Source organism: Ranitomeya variabilis, chromosome 4, assembly GCF_051348905.1.
Source record: "Ranitomeya variabilis isolate aRanVar5 chromosome 4, aRanVar5.hap1, whole genome shotgun sequence".
In the NCBI taxonomy this organism is placed as follows: Eukaryota; Metazoa; Chordata; class Amphibia; order Anura; family Dendrobatidae; genus Ranitomeya; species Ranitomeya variabilis.
In genome coordinates this window covers 693,697,449-693,715,512 of record NC_135235.1, presented here as the reverse complement: position 1 = coordinate 693,715,512, position 18,064 = coordinate 693,697,449, and the positions used below count along the sequence as shown (strand labels likewise).

Below are 18,064 nucleotides of genomic sequence, written 5' to 3'. Positions count from 1 at the left end.
ATGTATCAGGGGGTGAGGTGGAGGCCCCGTGATTGGGCTCAGGGGTCTTCTGCATCCCTCAGACACAGGGTCCTGACAGCGCTCACTAGAGGTCTTCTTCACCACTGTGTAATCCTGGTTATGGAGAGACACATTAATAAATCTCACTACAGACATTTCCAGAGTCCTCACCTCTCCAGTTCTGTCCATCTGTTATTCCCATAGATAAGAATGATGTAATGTGACGTCATCAGAATCTCTTACCTCTCCAGTAAGCCGGAAGAGGATCTCTAGGGTGAGGTGTAATATCCTCTCCGCCATCTTGTCTCTGTCCATATTCATCCTTGATGGGTAAATCAGGAAAATTCTCTTATACAGAAGATCTTCACTGAGAGGATCCGATATTGTAGAGACCTGAATGAGAAGAAGATGAGCCAATGTAACATCATAAAAATCCTGTGTAATAATACAATTACTGGAGATAATAAGGGAAACGTATGAGGAGATTTATTATTTTACAGTATTTAGTTCTCTTCTTTACATCTACTAATAAATCCTATATATTTAGGCCACAGACAACAAGCAGTTTCTTCCTCGGAGTCGGCAGCTGAATACGTTACTCATAGACTCATCTTCCATAACGCTAATTCTCGTCTCATTTACCGACCCTGGAATCGGCATTAGCAATACTGCAGGAGATATTCATTACACGGGACAGGAGAAATAACTACTTCATGATGAGGACGACATCTTCATCTTCTATTACGGCTCTAGAAACATACTTGTCCAGAGTCCGTCACTGACTCCATCACCACCGGCCGTCTATATGAAGGTTTCCCGTCTTCCCCGCACTGTAATCTTCTATCACATTAGATCTCAGAGACAGAGACAGTTTTGGTCAACAAGCCCCAGAGCCCTTCCTCCCGACTTCCCAGCCCTCCACCTCCAAAACCAACTCCACCATTACAGAACATCAACTCTCCACTCTACTCTCAAGATCGCATCTCATCACCTGTGCACTTGACCCGATCCCTTCCCACCTCATCCCAAACCTCACCACAGTCTTCATCCCAACCCTAACCCATCTCTTCAACCTATCACTAACAACTGGTGTTTTCAACTCAAGCTTTAAACATGCCTCCATCACACCTATCCTCAAAAAGCCCTCTCTTGACCCATCCTCTGTATCTAGCTATCGCCCTATATCACTTCTCCCCTATGCCTCCAAACTACTGGAACAACACGTCTACCTTGAACTGTCCTCCCATCTCTCTTCTTACTCCCTCTTTGACCGCTTACAATCTGGCTTCCGGTCACACCATTCCACTGAAACTGCCCTAACTAAGGTCACCAACGACCTCTTAACCGCCAAGAGCAAGCGACACTACTCTGTTCTCCTCCTCCTCGACTTGTCGGCTGCCTTTGACACAGTGGACCATTCCCTATTATTACAGACCCTCTCATCCCTTGGCATCACAGACTTGGCCCTATCCTGGATCTCATCATACCTAACAGACCGGACATTCAGCGTCTCCCACTCACACACCACCTCCTCACCTCGCCCCCTATCTGTCGGAGTCCCACAAGGTTCAGTCCTTGGGCCCCTGCTCTTCTCCATTTACACCTTTGGCCTGGGACAGCTCATAGAATCTCATGGCTTTCGGTATCACCTCTATGCTGATGACACACAGATCTACATCTCTGGACCAGATATCACCTCCCTACTAACCAGAATCCCTCAATGTCTGTCCACTATCTCATCCTTCTCCGCTAGATTTCTGAAACTTAACATGGACAAAACAGAATTCATCATCTTTCCCCCATCTCACGCGACCCCCCCAACGAACCTAACCATTACAGTAAATGGCTGCCCACGCTCCCCAGTCCCACAAGCTCGCTGCCTCGGGGTAATCCTTGACGCTGATCTCTCCTTCAAACCACATATCCAAGCCCTTTCCACTTCTTGCCGACTTCAACTCAAAAATATTTCACAAATCCGTTCATTCCTCAACCAAGAATCTGCAAAAACCCTAGTCCATGCCCTCATCATCTCTCGCCTTGACTACTGCAACCTCCTGCTCTGTGGCCTCCCCTCTAACACTCTCGCACCCCTCCAATCTATTCTAAACTCTGCTGCCCGACTAATCCACCTGTCCCCCCGCTATTCCCCAGCTTCTCCCCTCTGTCAATCCCTTCACTGGCTCCCCATTGCCCAGAGACTACAGTACAAAACCCTAACCATGACATACAAAGCCATCCACAACCTGTCTCCTCCATACATCTGTGACCTCGTCTCCCGGTACTTACCTACACGCAACCTCCGATCCTCACAAGATCTCCTTCTCTACTCCCCTCTTATCTCCTCTTCCCACAATCGCATACAAGATTTCTCTCGCATATCACCCCTACTCTGGAACCCTCTACCACAACACATCAGACTCTCGCCTACCATCGAAATCTTCAAAAAGAACCTGAAGACCCACCTCTTCCGACAAGCCTACAACCTGCAGTAACCACCGATCGACCAAACCGCTGCATGACCAGCTCTATCCTCACCTACTGTATCCTCACCCATCCCTTGTAGATTGTGAGCCCTCGCGGGCAGGGTCCTCTCTCCTCCTGTACCAGTTATGACTTGTATTGTTTAAGATTATTGTACTTGTTTTTATTATGTATACCCCTCCTCACATGTAAAGCGCCATGGAATAAATGGCGCTATAACAATAAATAATAATAATAATAATAATAATCTCAGCTCTGATTCACACGCAGAAGTTTGAGGCTTTTAGAAAAGATTGTACAGTGTTATTTTTCTGAATATTTTTTTCTTTGTATTTTACTATAAGCTTCCATATATTACATGAAAACATTTGGGGAGGTACTGTGGGAACTGAGAAAGGGGCACTATACTATTAGAGTAACATGTTTCCTTCACAAAAACAACCCCTAAATATAACATTGTATAACAACCCCACAATCTGTGACTCTTCAGGGTAAATCGATCTCTCACCATTGGATTAGAGCTGATACTATGAAGCTAAAGGGACTAAACAGACTTTCTGTCACCTCCATAAAGGGGCACTTTTCCGTGTTTGTCAGAACTGTCCGAGGAATATTAGAGGGGATAGTTTCCCCCAATTAGAAGGGACACCTGTGGGTATTGGGGTCTTTACCTGCTACAGTTCTGGTGGGATTTAGTGGGTAAAGATGATGTTGGACAAACGTCACGATCAATTAACATCAGACTGAAGGAACATCACTCCTCTATTCCGCTTTATGGATGTAGGACCTGTGATGAGGTCACAGGAGGGGAGGAGTCAGTGGTCACATGATCAGGGGCCTCAGTGTATGCAGGACTCTGCTGTGCTGGTTGTCATGGTGCTGGATGAGGGGAAGTTTATGTCTGGGGTCAGGAGGGGTTTACAGTGTGGATGTAGCGGAGCCGTATGTGTACGAGGTGTACGGAGTGGAACCCTGTGTTCACTGACCTCTGCGTGCACAGACCCCCTGTGTACGCTGTATACACCCCTATACCCCCAGCTTCGGTCACAGACCCCCCTGTGTACGCTGTATACACCCGTATACCCCCAGCTTCGGTCACAGACCCCTCTGTGTACGCTGTATACACCCGTATACCCCCAGCTTTGGTCACAGACCCCTCTGTGTACGCTATATACACCCATATACCCCCAGCTTCGGTCACAGACCCCTCTGTGTACACTGTATACACCCATATACCCCCAGCTTCGGTCACAGACCCCTCTGTGTACACTGTATACACCCGTATACCCCCAGCTTCGGTCACAGACCCCTCTGTGTACACTGTATACACCCGTATACCCCCTGCTTTGGTCACAGACCTCTCTGTGTACACTGTATACACCCGTATACCCCCTGCTTTGGTCACAGACCTCTCTGTGTACACTGTATACACCCGTATACCCCCAGCTTCGGTCACAGACCCCTCTGTGTACACTGTATACACCCGTATACCCCCTGCTTCGGCCACAGGCCCCTCTGTGTACGCTGTATACACCCGTACACCCCCAGCTTCGGTCACAGACCCCTCTGTGTACACTGTATACACCCGTATACCCCCTGCTTCGGCCACAGGCTCCTCTGTGTACACTGTATACACCCGTATACCCCAGCTTTGGTCACAAACCCCTCTGTGTACACTGTATACACCCGTATACCCCCAGCTTCGGTCACAGACCCCTCTGTGTACGCTGTATAACCTGTATACCCCCAGCTTCGGTCACAGACCCCTCTGTGTACACTGTATACACCCATATACCCCCAGCTTTGGTCACAGACCCCTCTGTGTACGCTATATACACCCATATACCCCCAGCTTCGGTCACAGACCCCTCTGTGTACACTGTATACACCCGTATACCCCCAGCTTTGGTCACAGACCCCTCTGTGTACGTTATATACACCCATATACCCCCAGCTTCGGTCACAGACCCCTCTATGTACACTGTATACACCCATATACCCCCAGCTTCGGTCACAGACCCCTCTGTGTACACTATATACACCCGTATACCCCCTGCTTCGGCCACAGGCCCCTCTGTATATGCTGTATACACCCGTATACCCCAGCTTTGGTCACAAACCCCTCTGTGTACACTGTATACACCCGTATACCCCCAGCTTCGGTCACAGACCTCTCTCTGTACACTGTATACACCCGTATACCCCCATCTTTGGTCACAGACCCCTCTGTGTACGCTGTATACACCCATATACCCCCAGCTTTGGTCACAAACCCCTCTGTGTACACTGTATACACCCGTATACCCCCAGCTTCAGTCGCAGACCCCTCTGTGTACATTGTATACATCTGTATACCCCCAGCTTTGCTCAAAGACCCCGCAGCTCTCTCTCACACTGTAGAACTGATACCGGACACACGGTAAAATTGCGGTCATTGGCATCTTGCACATACAGTGGGGAAAAAAGTATTTAGTCAGCCACCAATTTTGCAAGTTCTCCCACTTAAAAAGATGAGAGATGCCTGTAATTGACATCATAGGTAGACCACAACTGTGAGAGTCAAAATAAGAAAACAAATCCAGAAAATCACCTTGTCTGATTTTGAAAGATTTATTTTGCAAATTATGGTGGAAAATAAGTATTTGGTCACCTAAAAACATACAAGATTTCTGGCTCTCACAGACCTGCAACTTCTTCTTTAACCCCTTTCTGCCATCTGACATACTATCCCGTCCATGTGACCTGGGACTTAATTCCCAGGGACGGGATAGTACGTCATAGGCGATCAGCTGTGCTCACAGGGGAGCGCGGCCGATCGCGGCCGGGTGTCAGCTGATTATCACAGCTGACATCCGGCACTATGTGCCAGGAGCGGTCACGGTCTGCTCCCGGCACATTAACCCCTGGAACACTGCGATCAAACATGATTGCAGCATTCCGGCGGCATAGGGAAGCATCACGTAGGGAGGGGACTCCCTGCGTGCTTCCCTGAGACCCTCGGAGCAACTCTATGTAATCGCGTTGTTCTGAACATCTCCATCCTCCTCCCTGCAGACGACGGATCAGCTATCTGACACTATACCATGATGTCCCCACCTGGGGCAATGTTATAAAGTAAAAAAAATTTACATGTGTAAAAAACAAAAATATATTGTTCCAATAAATACATTTCTTTATGTACATAAAAAAAAACAATAAAAGTACACATATTTAGTATCGACGCGTCCGTAACGACCCGACCTATAAAACTGTCCCACTAGTTAACCCCTTTAGTGAACCCCGTAAAAAAAAAAAAAACTAGGCAAAAAACAACGCTTTATCATCATACTGCTGAAGAAAAAGTGGAATAACACGCGATCAAAAAGGCAGATATAAATAAGCATGGTACCGCCGAAAACGTCATCTTGTTCTGCAAAAAACAAGCCGCGATACATCATCATCAGCAAAAAAATAAAAAAGTTATAGCCCTCAGAATAAAGTGATGCAAAAATAATTATTTTTAATATTAAATAGTTTTTATTGTATAAAAGTGCCAAAACATTAAAAAATGGTATGAATGAGGTATCGCTGTAATCGTACTGACCCAATGAATAAAGCTGCTTTATCAATTTTACCAAACGCGGAATGGTATAAACGCCCCCCCCCCAAAAGAAATTCATGAATTGCTGTTTTTTGTTCATTTTGCCTATCAAAAATCAGAATAAAAAGCGATCAAAAAATGTCACGTGCCCGAAAATTTTACCAATAAAAACGTCAACTCGTCCTGCAAAAAAACAAGACCTCACATGACTCTGTCAAGCGTCTTTTAGTGTGTGACAACTGCCAAACATAAAATCCAGCTATAAAAACCCACTATAAATAGTAAATCAAACCCCCCTTTATCACCGCCTTATTTAGGGAAAAATAATTAAAAAAAAAAATGTATTTACATTTTCCCATTAGAAAATCTATGATCCGCTGGGTGAATTTTTGGATGTGTAAGAAAAGACATTTCGAGGGGAAAACAATTTCCATATTCTGAACATGAAAATGACTTCTTTGCTTTAGGAGCAATTTGTTTTTTAATGCTTATTTTCTGACTTGGATTTTCCTTAGTAGTCGGTAAAGAATCAGAAGATATAACCTCTTTCAAAGGATCAGATGATAGATCTTTGCTGTGACAGGGTGATGGTATGTCTGGAGTAATGGCATTCACTTCAATAATATTCTGTTGGATCTCAAAATCATCTGATTTAAACATTGAAGATGTCAGCTGTCCCTCTGATCTCCTGGTACAGTCATCTGCCAAGAATAAAAATAATTATTACTTTATTAATAAAATATCCTTGAATTTTATATTTTTGGACATTTCTAGTGAAACTGGGTAAAAAAGGCAAGTTATGTAAAAAAAATGGAATCACCATGATAGAGTCTAACAGAAAACCTCATAGTTGAACACCATACTAAACTTGTTCATGCTGTTTGCTAATTCTAGGAGGAAATAATACCAACATAATCTTCTACTCATCTCACTGAAAACAAGTCCTCACTCAGGTCCATCATCTCTCAATGGAAAAACAGAGGTTTTCACATAATTAGTGGCTCAAGGGCTCTTGAAAAGCACCATGGCTTCCATAAGCCAGTTAAGCAATTTCAGCTTTCCCAAAGTAAAATCTCTTCCTCCCTTCTGAGCTTTGCAGTTTTCCCAAACATCATTTAGCATCCATGTATTTGGCATTACTATAGTGAGAAGAACCCACTTAATTTAGGGTGTAGGTGTGTGACTCCTGGAGCACAATCTGGGTAAATTAAACTGAAAAAACCTTCCTACTATATACAGAATTTTATTAAAGATTATCATAAAAAGGGATGTATAATTATAATAAAATCATGATGGGGAAGTGGGCCTGGTCCCATGGGAGCATCAAAAGATGCTCCTACCTTGCAGCAGAGGTTGGCACACTAGTACTGCAATATGATATCTCTGCTCTTTGTCGGCTCTCCCTCCCTGACCCTATTATGCCCTAGATATACTAGAGAAAAGTGATACAGTGACAGTAATAGTGAATACAAAAACAATATAATCATCCTGTCACAATAAAGGCCATCACTAAGATGGTTTAGAGCATCAGCACAAAGAAATGTATTTGTATTTTGGTCACTGTTGAAGGGAGGACCAAATTATCTCAAAAGGATAAGAAGAAAAGGTGCTAATCTCACAAATATACTGTTAGAATAATTGCTGGTATATAGGTATATAGAGTAATCTGCTGGATATTAATAGGTAGTATCTGTATCACCTGTTCCGACCATTTAACCTTTATACCAGATATAGTGAGGTGTATGATAGGATAGGGGAGAATTCAAAGGTATCAAACTTATTGATCTGGCGTTGATGAGGAGCAGCCTCTGAGATGATGGCGGTGGCATCCCAGCTGGTACGCTTGAAGAATCCAGCGTTGTCCTGGTCCAGAAGGGGTCCTGGGTACCGGTGTCGTCGATGGTCCTGGGATGTCCGGTCACGGGTCCAAGAGAAGATACGCTGGAGAGAGTCCTTTCTTTTACGCACCGACACAGCGCTGGAGTATGCGGGAGCGGGTCTGTTTGCGGCCTGGTCGTCTTGTCTCAGAGTGCACCTTCTGTGGTCTGGTCATAGGGAAAGGTCACTCACTCTCAGTGGTGTTACAGGAGTCAGTACTGTCAGCAATCTCAGGAAGCGTCTCCGCCTGAAGTCTCCGGTAAGCTTCCGTAGGCCCTCTGGCTTGGGCCTACTCTGCCCTGACTTTCCAGCATGGGAGGGCTCACACTATGCCTCTGCACACTACAGCTTCCCACCACCACCGACCTTGTTCCCGCACACTGTTGCACTTGTATACTCTCCACGCCCTCTGGTCTCAAGTTCAAAAGTCTGTCAGGAGAACTAAACTCTCCCGCCTGCAACTCAGGTGACGGCACCGGTGGTTCCAGAATCGTCCAGGACAAGGCACGCCAAGGCCGGCTCTCCTACTTACAATAGCATTGACATCTAGACTATCTGCTCAACAATCAAATTATACAGTGACCACAGAATAGTCCTGGACATAAAATAAGCAGTATAGGTAGTATACTCCCACATTCAGGGTAGATATTATGCAAGGAGTCACATGAACCGTTGTTAAAGATGTAATGGATATATGTCAGATAATCAGATATCCATATATCGGTCAGTATCCAGATACAGGCACAAATGGAGACTGAGGGACAATGTTTCTTAAGTCTCAGCTAAATGTTCACTGATTTTATGAATAATATTAGAAATAATAGAGACAATGTTGCATATCTGACATAGTTCATATCAGTTGAATAAATATACATAATACTTATAGTTTCTTCAAAGTATAATACACCATAGCTCCCAGCTTCCAACATGTTTCCCCCCTCTATTTCAAGAGGTTCATCAGGGAAAAGGGTTTTAGATTAGTTGCTAAAGCAATCAGACCATGGCTTTGCTTCCAGTGGATGATAAAATATCAGTGTCACTTGGTAGTGTGGACATTTTATAAATTACGCTCCATGCTGATGTAGGGGCACCTTTTGAGGTCCAGGCCCACTCCCCCACCATGACTTTACTATAATTATACATCCCCGTTTTTTATGATAATCTTTAATAAGATTCTGTATATAGTAGGAGGGTTTTTTTTAGTTTAAATTGGTTTAATTTTTGGGAGCCATGTCCATCTCCTTCAGTGCTTTAGCACAATCTGGGCATTATGTGTTAGGTAATAAAATGACAAATGTGCAATTTTCACTCTCCAACATCGACTGTGTGCTAATTTCTGAACAATGGCTGTGGAGTCAAAATATTCACTATCTTCTCTGGTATCTGCTCCTGCGACATCTGCTTTTGTCACAAGGAATGGCCTTATTCATTCTGTAGGCGGTGCTGGTGATGGAGGAGACATCAGAACCAGAAGCTCAGGGCGGTGTAGGCTCTGTCCAGAAACTAAGATTAGGGTGCTCGGAACTGGTAGTAGCATCCTGTCTGTCAGTATGGGTGTGTGCTCTGTCCAGCTGAAGTAACCTGCTCTCTACTTCAGCCAGTTGTAAAGTACCATACCATACTAAAACTCAAAGCATATTGCTGGAAGCTATCAAATACAGCCTTGTTCTCCTCTGGTTTAGTCCTCTGTGCTTAGCTCCCGACTTGTGTATTTCCTGTCGTGACTCTGGCCTGTTAACTGACTACTCTTGTGCCTTCTGATTTTGTATTTTCTCTGACATCCTGGTTCTGACCCAGTTACCTTACCATTCTTCTTGTTATCTCACACCACCAAACGGCAAGTAATAAGGAAGCAAAAGCCTAGGGTCCCTTTGTAAGTTCTGAAATGAATTCATGAAACAAAGTTAAAGGGTGGTGAGCGAGATAATACCTGGGATCTGGAAAACTGAGTAGATAGCGTCAAGCCTGTTAGTGTAGCCATCTTTTGAGCTGCCAGGTGATCATGAACAATACATTGTGTCTGTAAACTATTCCATCAAAATCTGCATTCATATAACTATATAGCTCTCCTTCCCTTCTTAACCCTCCATGTGCCCAGACAGTAGTGTACAACCGTATGTAGGGTTTTGTCGGATTCAAGAGACGTTGGAAAATAATTTCTAAGGTTTATTTGATTCCTTTTATCCTTTGTGAAGAATTCCAAAGTTAACACCACATAAAGAGACACACGTCAGATATGAAAGATGGGGCCTGATTAGGAACACAAAACTGGTTGTGGGAAGTGGTTAAATCAGAGTATTTTGGGCAGTAGCTACTGTAGTCAAAACTGACTACAGACAATAACATCTAATGATCAAACTCAACAGTTTTCATCAGTAATAAATGAGTAAGTAGTGTTGAAATCTCTCTGGGGTAATTAGAGTATGGGGCTCGGTGGCTTTTGGCAATCTAAACCAATGTAAGGACCAATATTGTCTGACAGATAAGTTTTAAAGAGAACTTTTTGTAATAGTGCAGAGCTGAGGTGTCTTACATTTAGATCTCGGTCATTTGACAGAATAAATGGAGACTATTTATTAAAGATACCAGGTAGCTATAGACTCACATAAGTAAGGCAGGCCGATCCCACCACAATCAAACTATCATACAGAATGAACCTGTTAAAACAGACATATATATATATATATATATATATATATATATATATATATATATATATATATATATATACTGTATGTATATATATATATATATATATATATATATATATATATATATATCCTCCACCTATTCTGACGTATATATCTCCATCCTGGTATGTCTCTCTTACCCTGGGCCCCATCCTGGTATATATATCCCCCAAACTGGTATATGTTCCATGTTCTGCCGCTGTTCTTTAATGTGTAGAAAAAAAAATAGATCTTTATACTCACCAGGGGAATACATACAAATCATAAGGCCACCTAGCATAAGTATAATGCACAGCCCATAGTCCTCCCTACAGTATAATGCACCCCTTATAGTCCTTCATATAGTATAATGCACAGCCCATAGTCATCCATGTAGAATAATGCATAGCCCATAGTTATCCATATAGTATAATTCACAGCTCCAAGTCATACATGTAATATAATGCACAGCCCATAGTCATACATGTAGTATAATACACAGTCCCTAGTCATCAATATAGTATAATGCACAGCCCATAGACATCCATATAGTATAATGCACAGCTTATAATCATCCATGTAGTATAATGCACAGGCCATAGTCATCCATGTAATATAATGCACAACTCATAGTCGTATGTGTAGTATAATGCAGAGCCCATAGTCATTCATGTACTATAATGCACAGCCCATAGTCATACATGTAATATAATGCACAGTCCCTAATCATCAATATAGTATAATGCACAGCCCATAGTCATACATGTAATATAAAGCCCAGTTCATAGTCATATATAGTATAATCCACAGCTCATAGTCATCCATGTAGTATAATGCACAGCCTATAGTCATCCATGTAGTACAGGGGTGGGGAACCTCAGGCCATTTACGGACCTTGAATCAGGCCCCCCGAGCAGATTCTCAGGGACCGTATTCTTGGGCAGGAAGGTGTATTTTGATTGCTACAAGCTCATTAATTACTCTGTTAGCACACACATGCAGTGTTCACTACTGAACACTGAAGGGCATGCAATGAAAGATTACGTCCTGACACCAGTGCCAGAGTCGGGATGTACTTTGTGGGTGGAAATTGTAAGGCCCCAGAGGACAGGGGTGAACCTAGCCTCTCTGCTGCCTGAGGCGAACGGAAAAATGGCGCCCCCCCCACCACAGTCCCTGCTGGAGGGGGGGCGGGAAGGAGGGAAGGAGGGAGGGAGGGAGGAGGGGGGGCGGGCACTTGACCCCGGAGTTTTATAAAAAAAAACATAGCAGCGCAAATCCAGTTACCGTATATACTCGAGTGTAAGCCGACCCGAGTATAGGCCGACCCCCCTAATTTTGCCACAAAAAAACTGGGAAAAGTTGACATATAGTATAACGCAACCCCCCATAGAATATAATGCAGCCCCCCTATAGAACATAATGCAGTCCCCAACAGAATATAATGCAGTCCTACAGTATTATGGCCACCATGTACTGATATATATTGTATTCATGGGTGTGGAGAGCAGTGAATATTCATTCCCTTTAGTAGTGGGCAAATGTGATCGCCTAGCAGCAGGAAGCCTGCAGATGTGGCTACTGTGACCGCTATTAAAGTGAAATGAATATTCACTGCTCTCCACTCCTATAGTCCCTCCCATCTCTTGGCACCGGCTTCAGTGCATAGTGGTGGGAGCGACTATGGGTGTGGGGAGCAGTGATAATGAATTTCTCTTTAGCAGCGGGCACAGGCTTTAGGCGTAGCAGCCGACTCCTGCCTCCTGTCACCCACTGCTCCTTCTTCACTGGCACTGGGCGAGCCCCTTTGACTCACAGGCCCCATAGCAGCTGCATGGTGTGCTATTAGCGACACGCCACTGGCTGGGGGCAGGGGCGGACTCTAATAGCTTGTTGCCCCTGTTCATGAAATGTGTCTGGGCCCCCCTTCCTGCCTGATACACTGCTTATGATGATGGCAATCTGGCAATGGCACCCTGGAGCCTCGGGCTCTGAGAAACAAGTCAGATTGCCCTCATTATCACTGCCCTGCAAGCAGGAGCGTACATAGCAATCACAGGGCCCCCATAGCAAAAGTTCTATTTTGGGCCCCACACCTCTAAAAAATATATATATTTATATTTTTTCACTGAGATGGATATATCTATAATATAACGCTGGGAGCGTCACTCTGTCCGAAGCCTCTATAGACTGCGCAAGCGCACGCGCCGGCGCAGTCTAGACCCCACAGAGCGATGCTCCCAGGAGATCGCGGTATGCGTAAACACTGAACGCTCACCGCGATCTCCAACGGAGAAGCAGGGACCGCCAGGAGGGTAAGTATGATATATTTACCTGTCCCGTTCCTCCGTTGCGCCCTGCCCCTCCGTCCTCCGGTCCACATCCTCTGCCTGTGACGTTCACAGTTCAGAGGGCGCGATGACGCGCTTAATGCGCGCCGCCCTCTGACTGAACAGTCACAGGCAGAGGACCCGGAAGACAGACCGGCGCGCAGCGCTGGATCAGGGCCAGGTAACTATAGCAAGTGCCGGGGGCCTGAGCTAGCGGCGACTCCGGCACCTGACCCCCACAGCGCGCCGGTGTCCCCGCCTGCTCAGGCCCCCAGCACCGCCGCGCACAGCCTGAGCCACCGCACCCAGCACGGCCTGAGCCACCGCACCCAGCACGGCCTGAGCCACTGCACCCAGCACGGCCTGAGCCACCGCACCAAGCACGGCCTGAGCCACCGCACCCAGCACGGCCTGAGCCACCGCACCCAGCACAGCCTGAGCCACCGCACCCAGCACGGCCTGAGCCACCGCAGCCAGCACCGCCTGAGCCACCGCAGCCAGCACCGCCTGAGCCACCGCACCCAGCACGGCCTGAGCCACCGCACCCAGCACGGCCTGAGCCACCGCAGCCAGCACCGCCTGAGCCACCGCACCCAGCACGGCCTGAGCCACCGCACCCAGCACGGCCTGAGCCACCGCACCCAGCACGGCCTGAGCCACCGCACCCAGCACGGCCTGAGCCACCGCACCCAGCACGGCCTGAGCCACCGCAGCCAGCACCGCCTGAGCCACCGCAGCCAGCACCGCCTGAGCCACCGCAGCCAGCACCGCCTGAGCCACCGCACCCAGCACGGCCTGAGCCACCGCACCCAGCACGGCCTGAGCCACCGCAGCCAGCACCGCCTGAGCCACCGCAGCCAGCACGGCCTGAGCCACCGCAGCCAGCACGGCCTGAGCCACCGCAGCCAGCACGGCCTGAGCCACCGCACCCAGCACGGCCTGAGCCACCGCACCCAGCACGGCCTGAGCCACCGCACCCAGCACGGCCTGAGCCACCGCACCCAGCACGGCCTGAGCCACCGCACCCAGCACGGCCTGAGCCACCGCACCCAGCACGGCCTGAGCCACCGCACCCAGCACGGCCTGAGCCACCGCACCCAGCACGGCCTGAGCCACCGCACCCAGCACGGCCTGAGCCACCGCAGCCAGCACCGCCTGAGCCACCGCAGCCAGCACCGCCTGAGCCACCGCACCCAGCACGGCCTGAGCCACCGCACCCAGCACGGCCTGAGCCACCGCAGCCAGCACGGCCTGAGCCACCGCAGCCAGCACCGCCTGAGCCACCGCACCCAGCACAGCCTGAGCCACCGCACCCAGCACGGCCTGAGCCACCGCAGCCAGCACCGCCTGAGCCACCGCAGCCAGCACCGCCTGAGCCACCGCACCCAGCACGGCCTGAGCCACCGCACCCAGCACGGCCTGAGCCACCGCAGCCAGCACCGCCTGAGCCACCGCACCCAGCACGGCCTGAGCCACCGCACCCAGCACGGCCTGAGCCACCGCACCCAGCACGGCCTGAGCCACCGCACCCAGCACGGCCTGAGCCACCGCACCCAGCACGGCCTGAGCCACCGCACCCAGCACAGCCACGCACAGCCGCCGCACCCAGCACAGCCTGAGCCACCGCACAGCCTGAGCCACCGCACCCAGCACAGCCACGCACAGCCGCCGCACCCAGCACAGCCACGCACAGCCGCCTGCACTCAGCACCGCCACGCACAGCTGCCCGCGCTCAGCTCCGCCACGCAAAGCCACCCACGCACAGCACAGCCACATACAGCCGCCCGCACTCGGCACAGCCGCCTGCACTTAGCACAGCCGCCCGCACTGATGGGGGCGCAGGATGGAGCAGCACATGATAGGGTGGAGCAGCACATGACAGGATGGGGGCGCAGGATGGAGCAGCACAGCCACCGCACCCAGCACAGCCGCCCGCACCCAGCACAGCCTGAGCCACCGCACCCAGCACAGCCACGCACAGCTGCCGCACCCAGCACAGCCACCGCACCCAGCACAGCCACGCCCACCCAGCACGGCCACGCACAGCCGCCTGCACTCAGCACAGCCACGCACAGCCGCCTGCACTCAGCACCGCCACGCACAGCCGCCTGCACTCAGCACCGCCACGCACAGCCGCCTGCACTCAGCACCGCCACGCACAGCCGCCCGCACTCAGCACCGCCACGCACAGCCGCCCGCACTCAGCACCGCCACGCACAGCCGCCCGCACTCAGCACCGCCACGCACAGCCGCCCGCACTCAGCACCGCCACGCACAGCCGCCCACGCACAGCATAGCCACGCACAGCCGCCGCACCCAGCATAGCCACGCACAGCCGCCGCACCCAGCATAGCCACGCACAGCCGCCGCACCCAGCACCGCCACAAACAGCCGCCGCACCCAGCACAGCCACGCACAGCCGCCCACACCCAGCACAGCCACGCACAGCCGGCCACACCCAGCACAGCCGCCCGCACCCAGCACAGCCTGAGCCGCCGCACCCAGCACAGCCGCCGCACCCAGCACAGCCGCCGCACCCAGCACAGCTGCCTCACCCAGCACAGCCACCGCACCCAGCACAGCCACGCCCACCCAGCACAGCCACGCACAGCCGCCCGCACCCAGCACAGCCGCCCGCACTCAGCACCGCCACGCACAGCCGCCCGCACTCAGCACCGCCACGCACAGCCGCCCATGCACAGCACAGCCACATACAGCCGCCGCACCCAGCATAGCCACGCACAGCCGCCCGCACCCAGCACCGCCACGCACAGCCGCCGCACCCAGCACAGCCACGCACAGCCGCCCGCACCCAGCACAGCTGCCCGCACCCAGCACAGCCGCCTGCACTCAGCACAGCCACGCACAGCCGCCCACAGCCACGCACAGCCGCCTGCACTCAGCACCGCCACTCACAGCTGCCCGCACTCAGCACCGCCACGCACAGCCGCCCACGCATAGCACAGCCACATACAGCCGCCCGCACTTAGCACAGCCGCCCGCACTGATGGGGTGCAGGATGGAGCAGCACATGATAGGGTGGAGCAGCGCAGGATGGAGCAGCACAGCCACCGCACCCAGCACAGCCACCGCACCCAGCACAGCCACCGCACCCAGCACAGCCACCGCACCCAGCACAGCCACGCACAGCCGCCCGCACCCAGCACAGCCACGCACAGCCGCCCGCACTCAGTACCGCCACGCACAGCCGCCCGCACCCAGCACAGCCACCTGCACCCAGCACAGCCACGCCCAGCCGCCCGCACCCAGCACAGCCACGCCCAGCCGCCCACGCACAGCACAGCCACATACAGCCGCCCGCACTCAGCACAGCTGCCCGCACTCAGCACAGCCGCCCGCACTGATGGGGGCGCAGGATGGGAGCACATGACAGGATGGGGATGCAGGATGGAGTAGCACATACCAGGATGGAGACCATATACCAATATAAATGCTCGCCACCCGGGCGTAGAACGGGTTCAATAGCTAGTATATATATATATATATATATATATATATATATATAGTGTGTGCAAACACACATACTGCAGTGTACATACATACAGATACACATACATATACCGTACATACATACACACCCATAAATATACCGTACATACATACACAGATACACATACATATACTGTGTATGCAAACACTCACATATACCATACATACACACTGATACACATATACTGTCATACATACATGTACTATACATACACACATGCATATACCGCACATACACACACATACCGTACATACATATACTGTACATACACACAGATACACATACCGTCATATATACACGCATATACCGTACATACACATAGATAAACATACATATACGGTACATGCATACAGGTACACATACTCGTACCGTACATACATATACAGTTATATACACAATGTATACACATGCCGTACACACAGACATACACATATACTGTACATACATGCACATAAACATACATACCGTATATACATACAAATATATCGCACATACAGATACGCACATATTATACACACAGACATACACATATACTGTACATGCATACACAGATACACACAGAAGCATACACATAGATACACACATACTGTACATACACAGATGCACATACACACATAAACAAGCATATACATACACACATACTAATCTTGTATAGGTGATCAGTGGAGCCTTGGAGGAGGGCAGCTCAGCTGGAGAGGGTTGCAGACCCCACTGTGGGGGATGGGGCACAGAGCAGACTGATATCAGCCCCCTGGTGCTGCTGTGCTGTCCCATGCAGTGAGCCTCCTCCCCCATCTCTTCACAGTGAGGACGGAGATGCTGCAGCCTGCTGGGAACAGAACAGTGGAGGCGGGAGCAGAAGACACACTAAGTCCTGCTCTTCCTCCACAGCTGTTCCTGCGTGCTGTGCGGCGGGGCCCCTGACTGTAGGGGTGAGTACTCACCTGTCACCAGGGACGCGCCATGCAGGAGAACACTGAAGACTAAATGGAAGAAAAGATCATGTCCATAAAGTTGGGAGCAAACCCAAAAACATATCAGAATATTCAAGAAAAAGGTAAGGCTTTTATTAAATATAGCACAGCAAAAACAATAACACACAAACAACACAATTAAAACCAATTAAAAATGCAAAATGCAACACACAAGAAAACCAAAGCAGTCATCTCCTAATATGGGGAAGATGACAGACCACATCCCTGCCCTCTCCAACAGACGGTAATAAATATAAAGTGCAATAGACTGGACTAAGATGTATAAGCCCAGGACCCCTAAAAATAATAAGGTGAGGATGCAGACAGTGAATAAATGTTATCAATAGATAAATACATAAATAAGTATCTATATATATATTAGGCTCTAGGCACACAACTGAGAGCACATCACTGAGAGCAAAGCCCACCTGTTTAGAAGTATGTAACAAGGCCACCCTGTATCACAGTACCACCTTACTCACAAAATAGGCCAAAGAGAAAAGGTTTTCCTTACAGCAGGCAATTGATGGACAAAGGATGCACAAATGGTGGTCCGAGCCTAGGTGGAAGTATGCATGTGCCCTGTGAATCCCAAACTAAGCGTAGTGGAAATAGGTTATACGGGCGCCAATAGGGGACAA

The 18,064-nt window shown here is 49.3% G+C and overlaps 1 protein-coding gene across 1 annotated transcript in view; it reads right to left on the bottom strand.

Annotated features, from left to right (window-relative positions):
* Positions 1-18,064, bottom strand: part of LOC143767631 (uncharacterized) — an 850,082-nt gene that overhangs the window by 495,247 nt on the left and 336,771 nt on the right. The window contains exon 6 of the mRNA XM_077256068.1: positions 244-393. Coding sequence (XP_077112183.1) covers positions 244-393 — 150 coding nt within the window. The remainder of the gene's footprint in view (positions 1-243; positions 394-18,064) is intronic.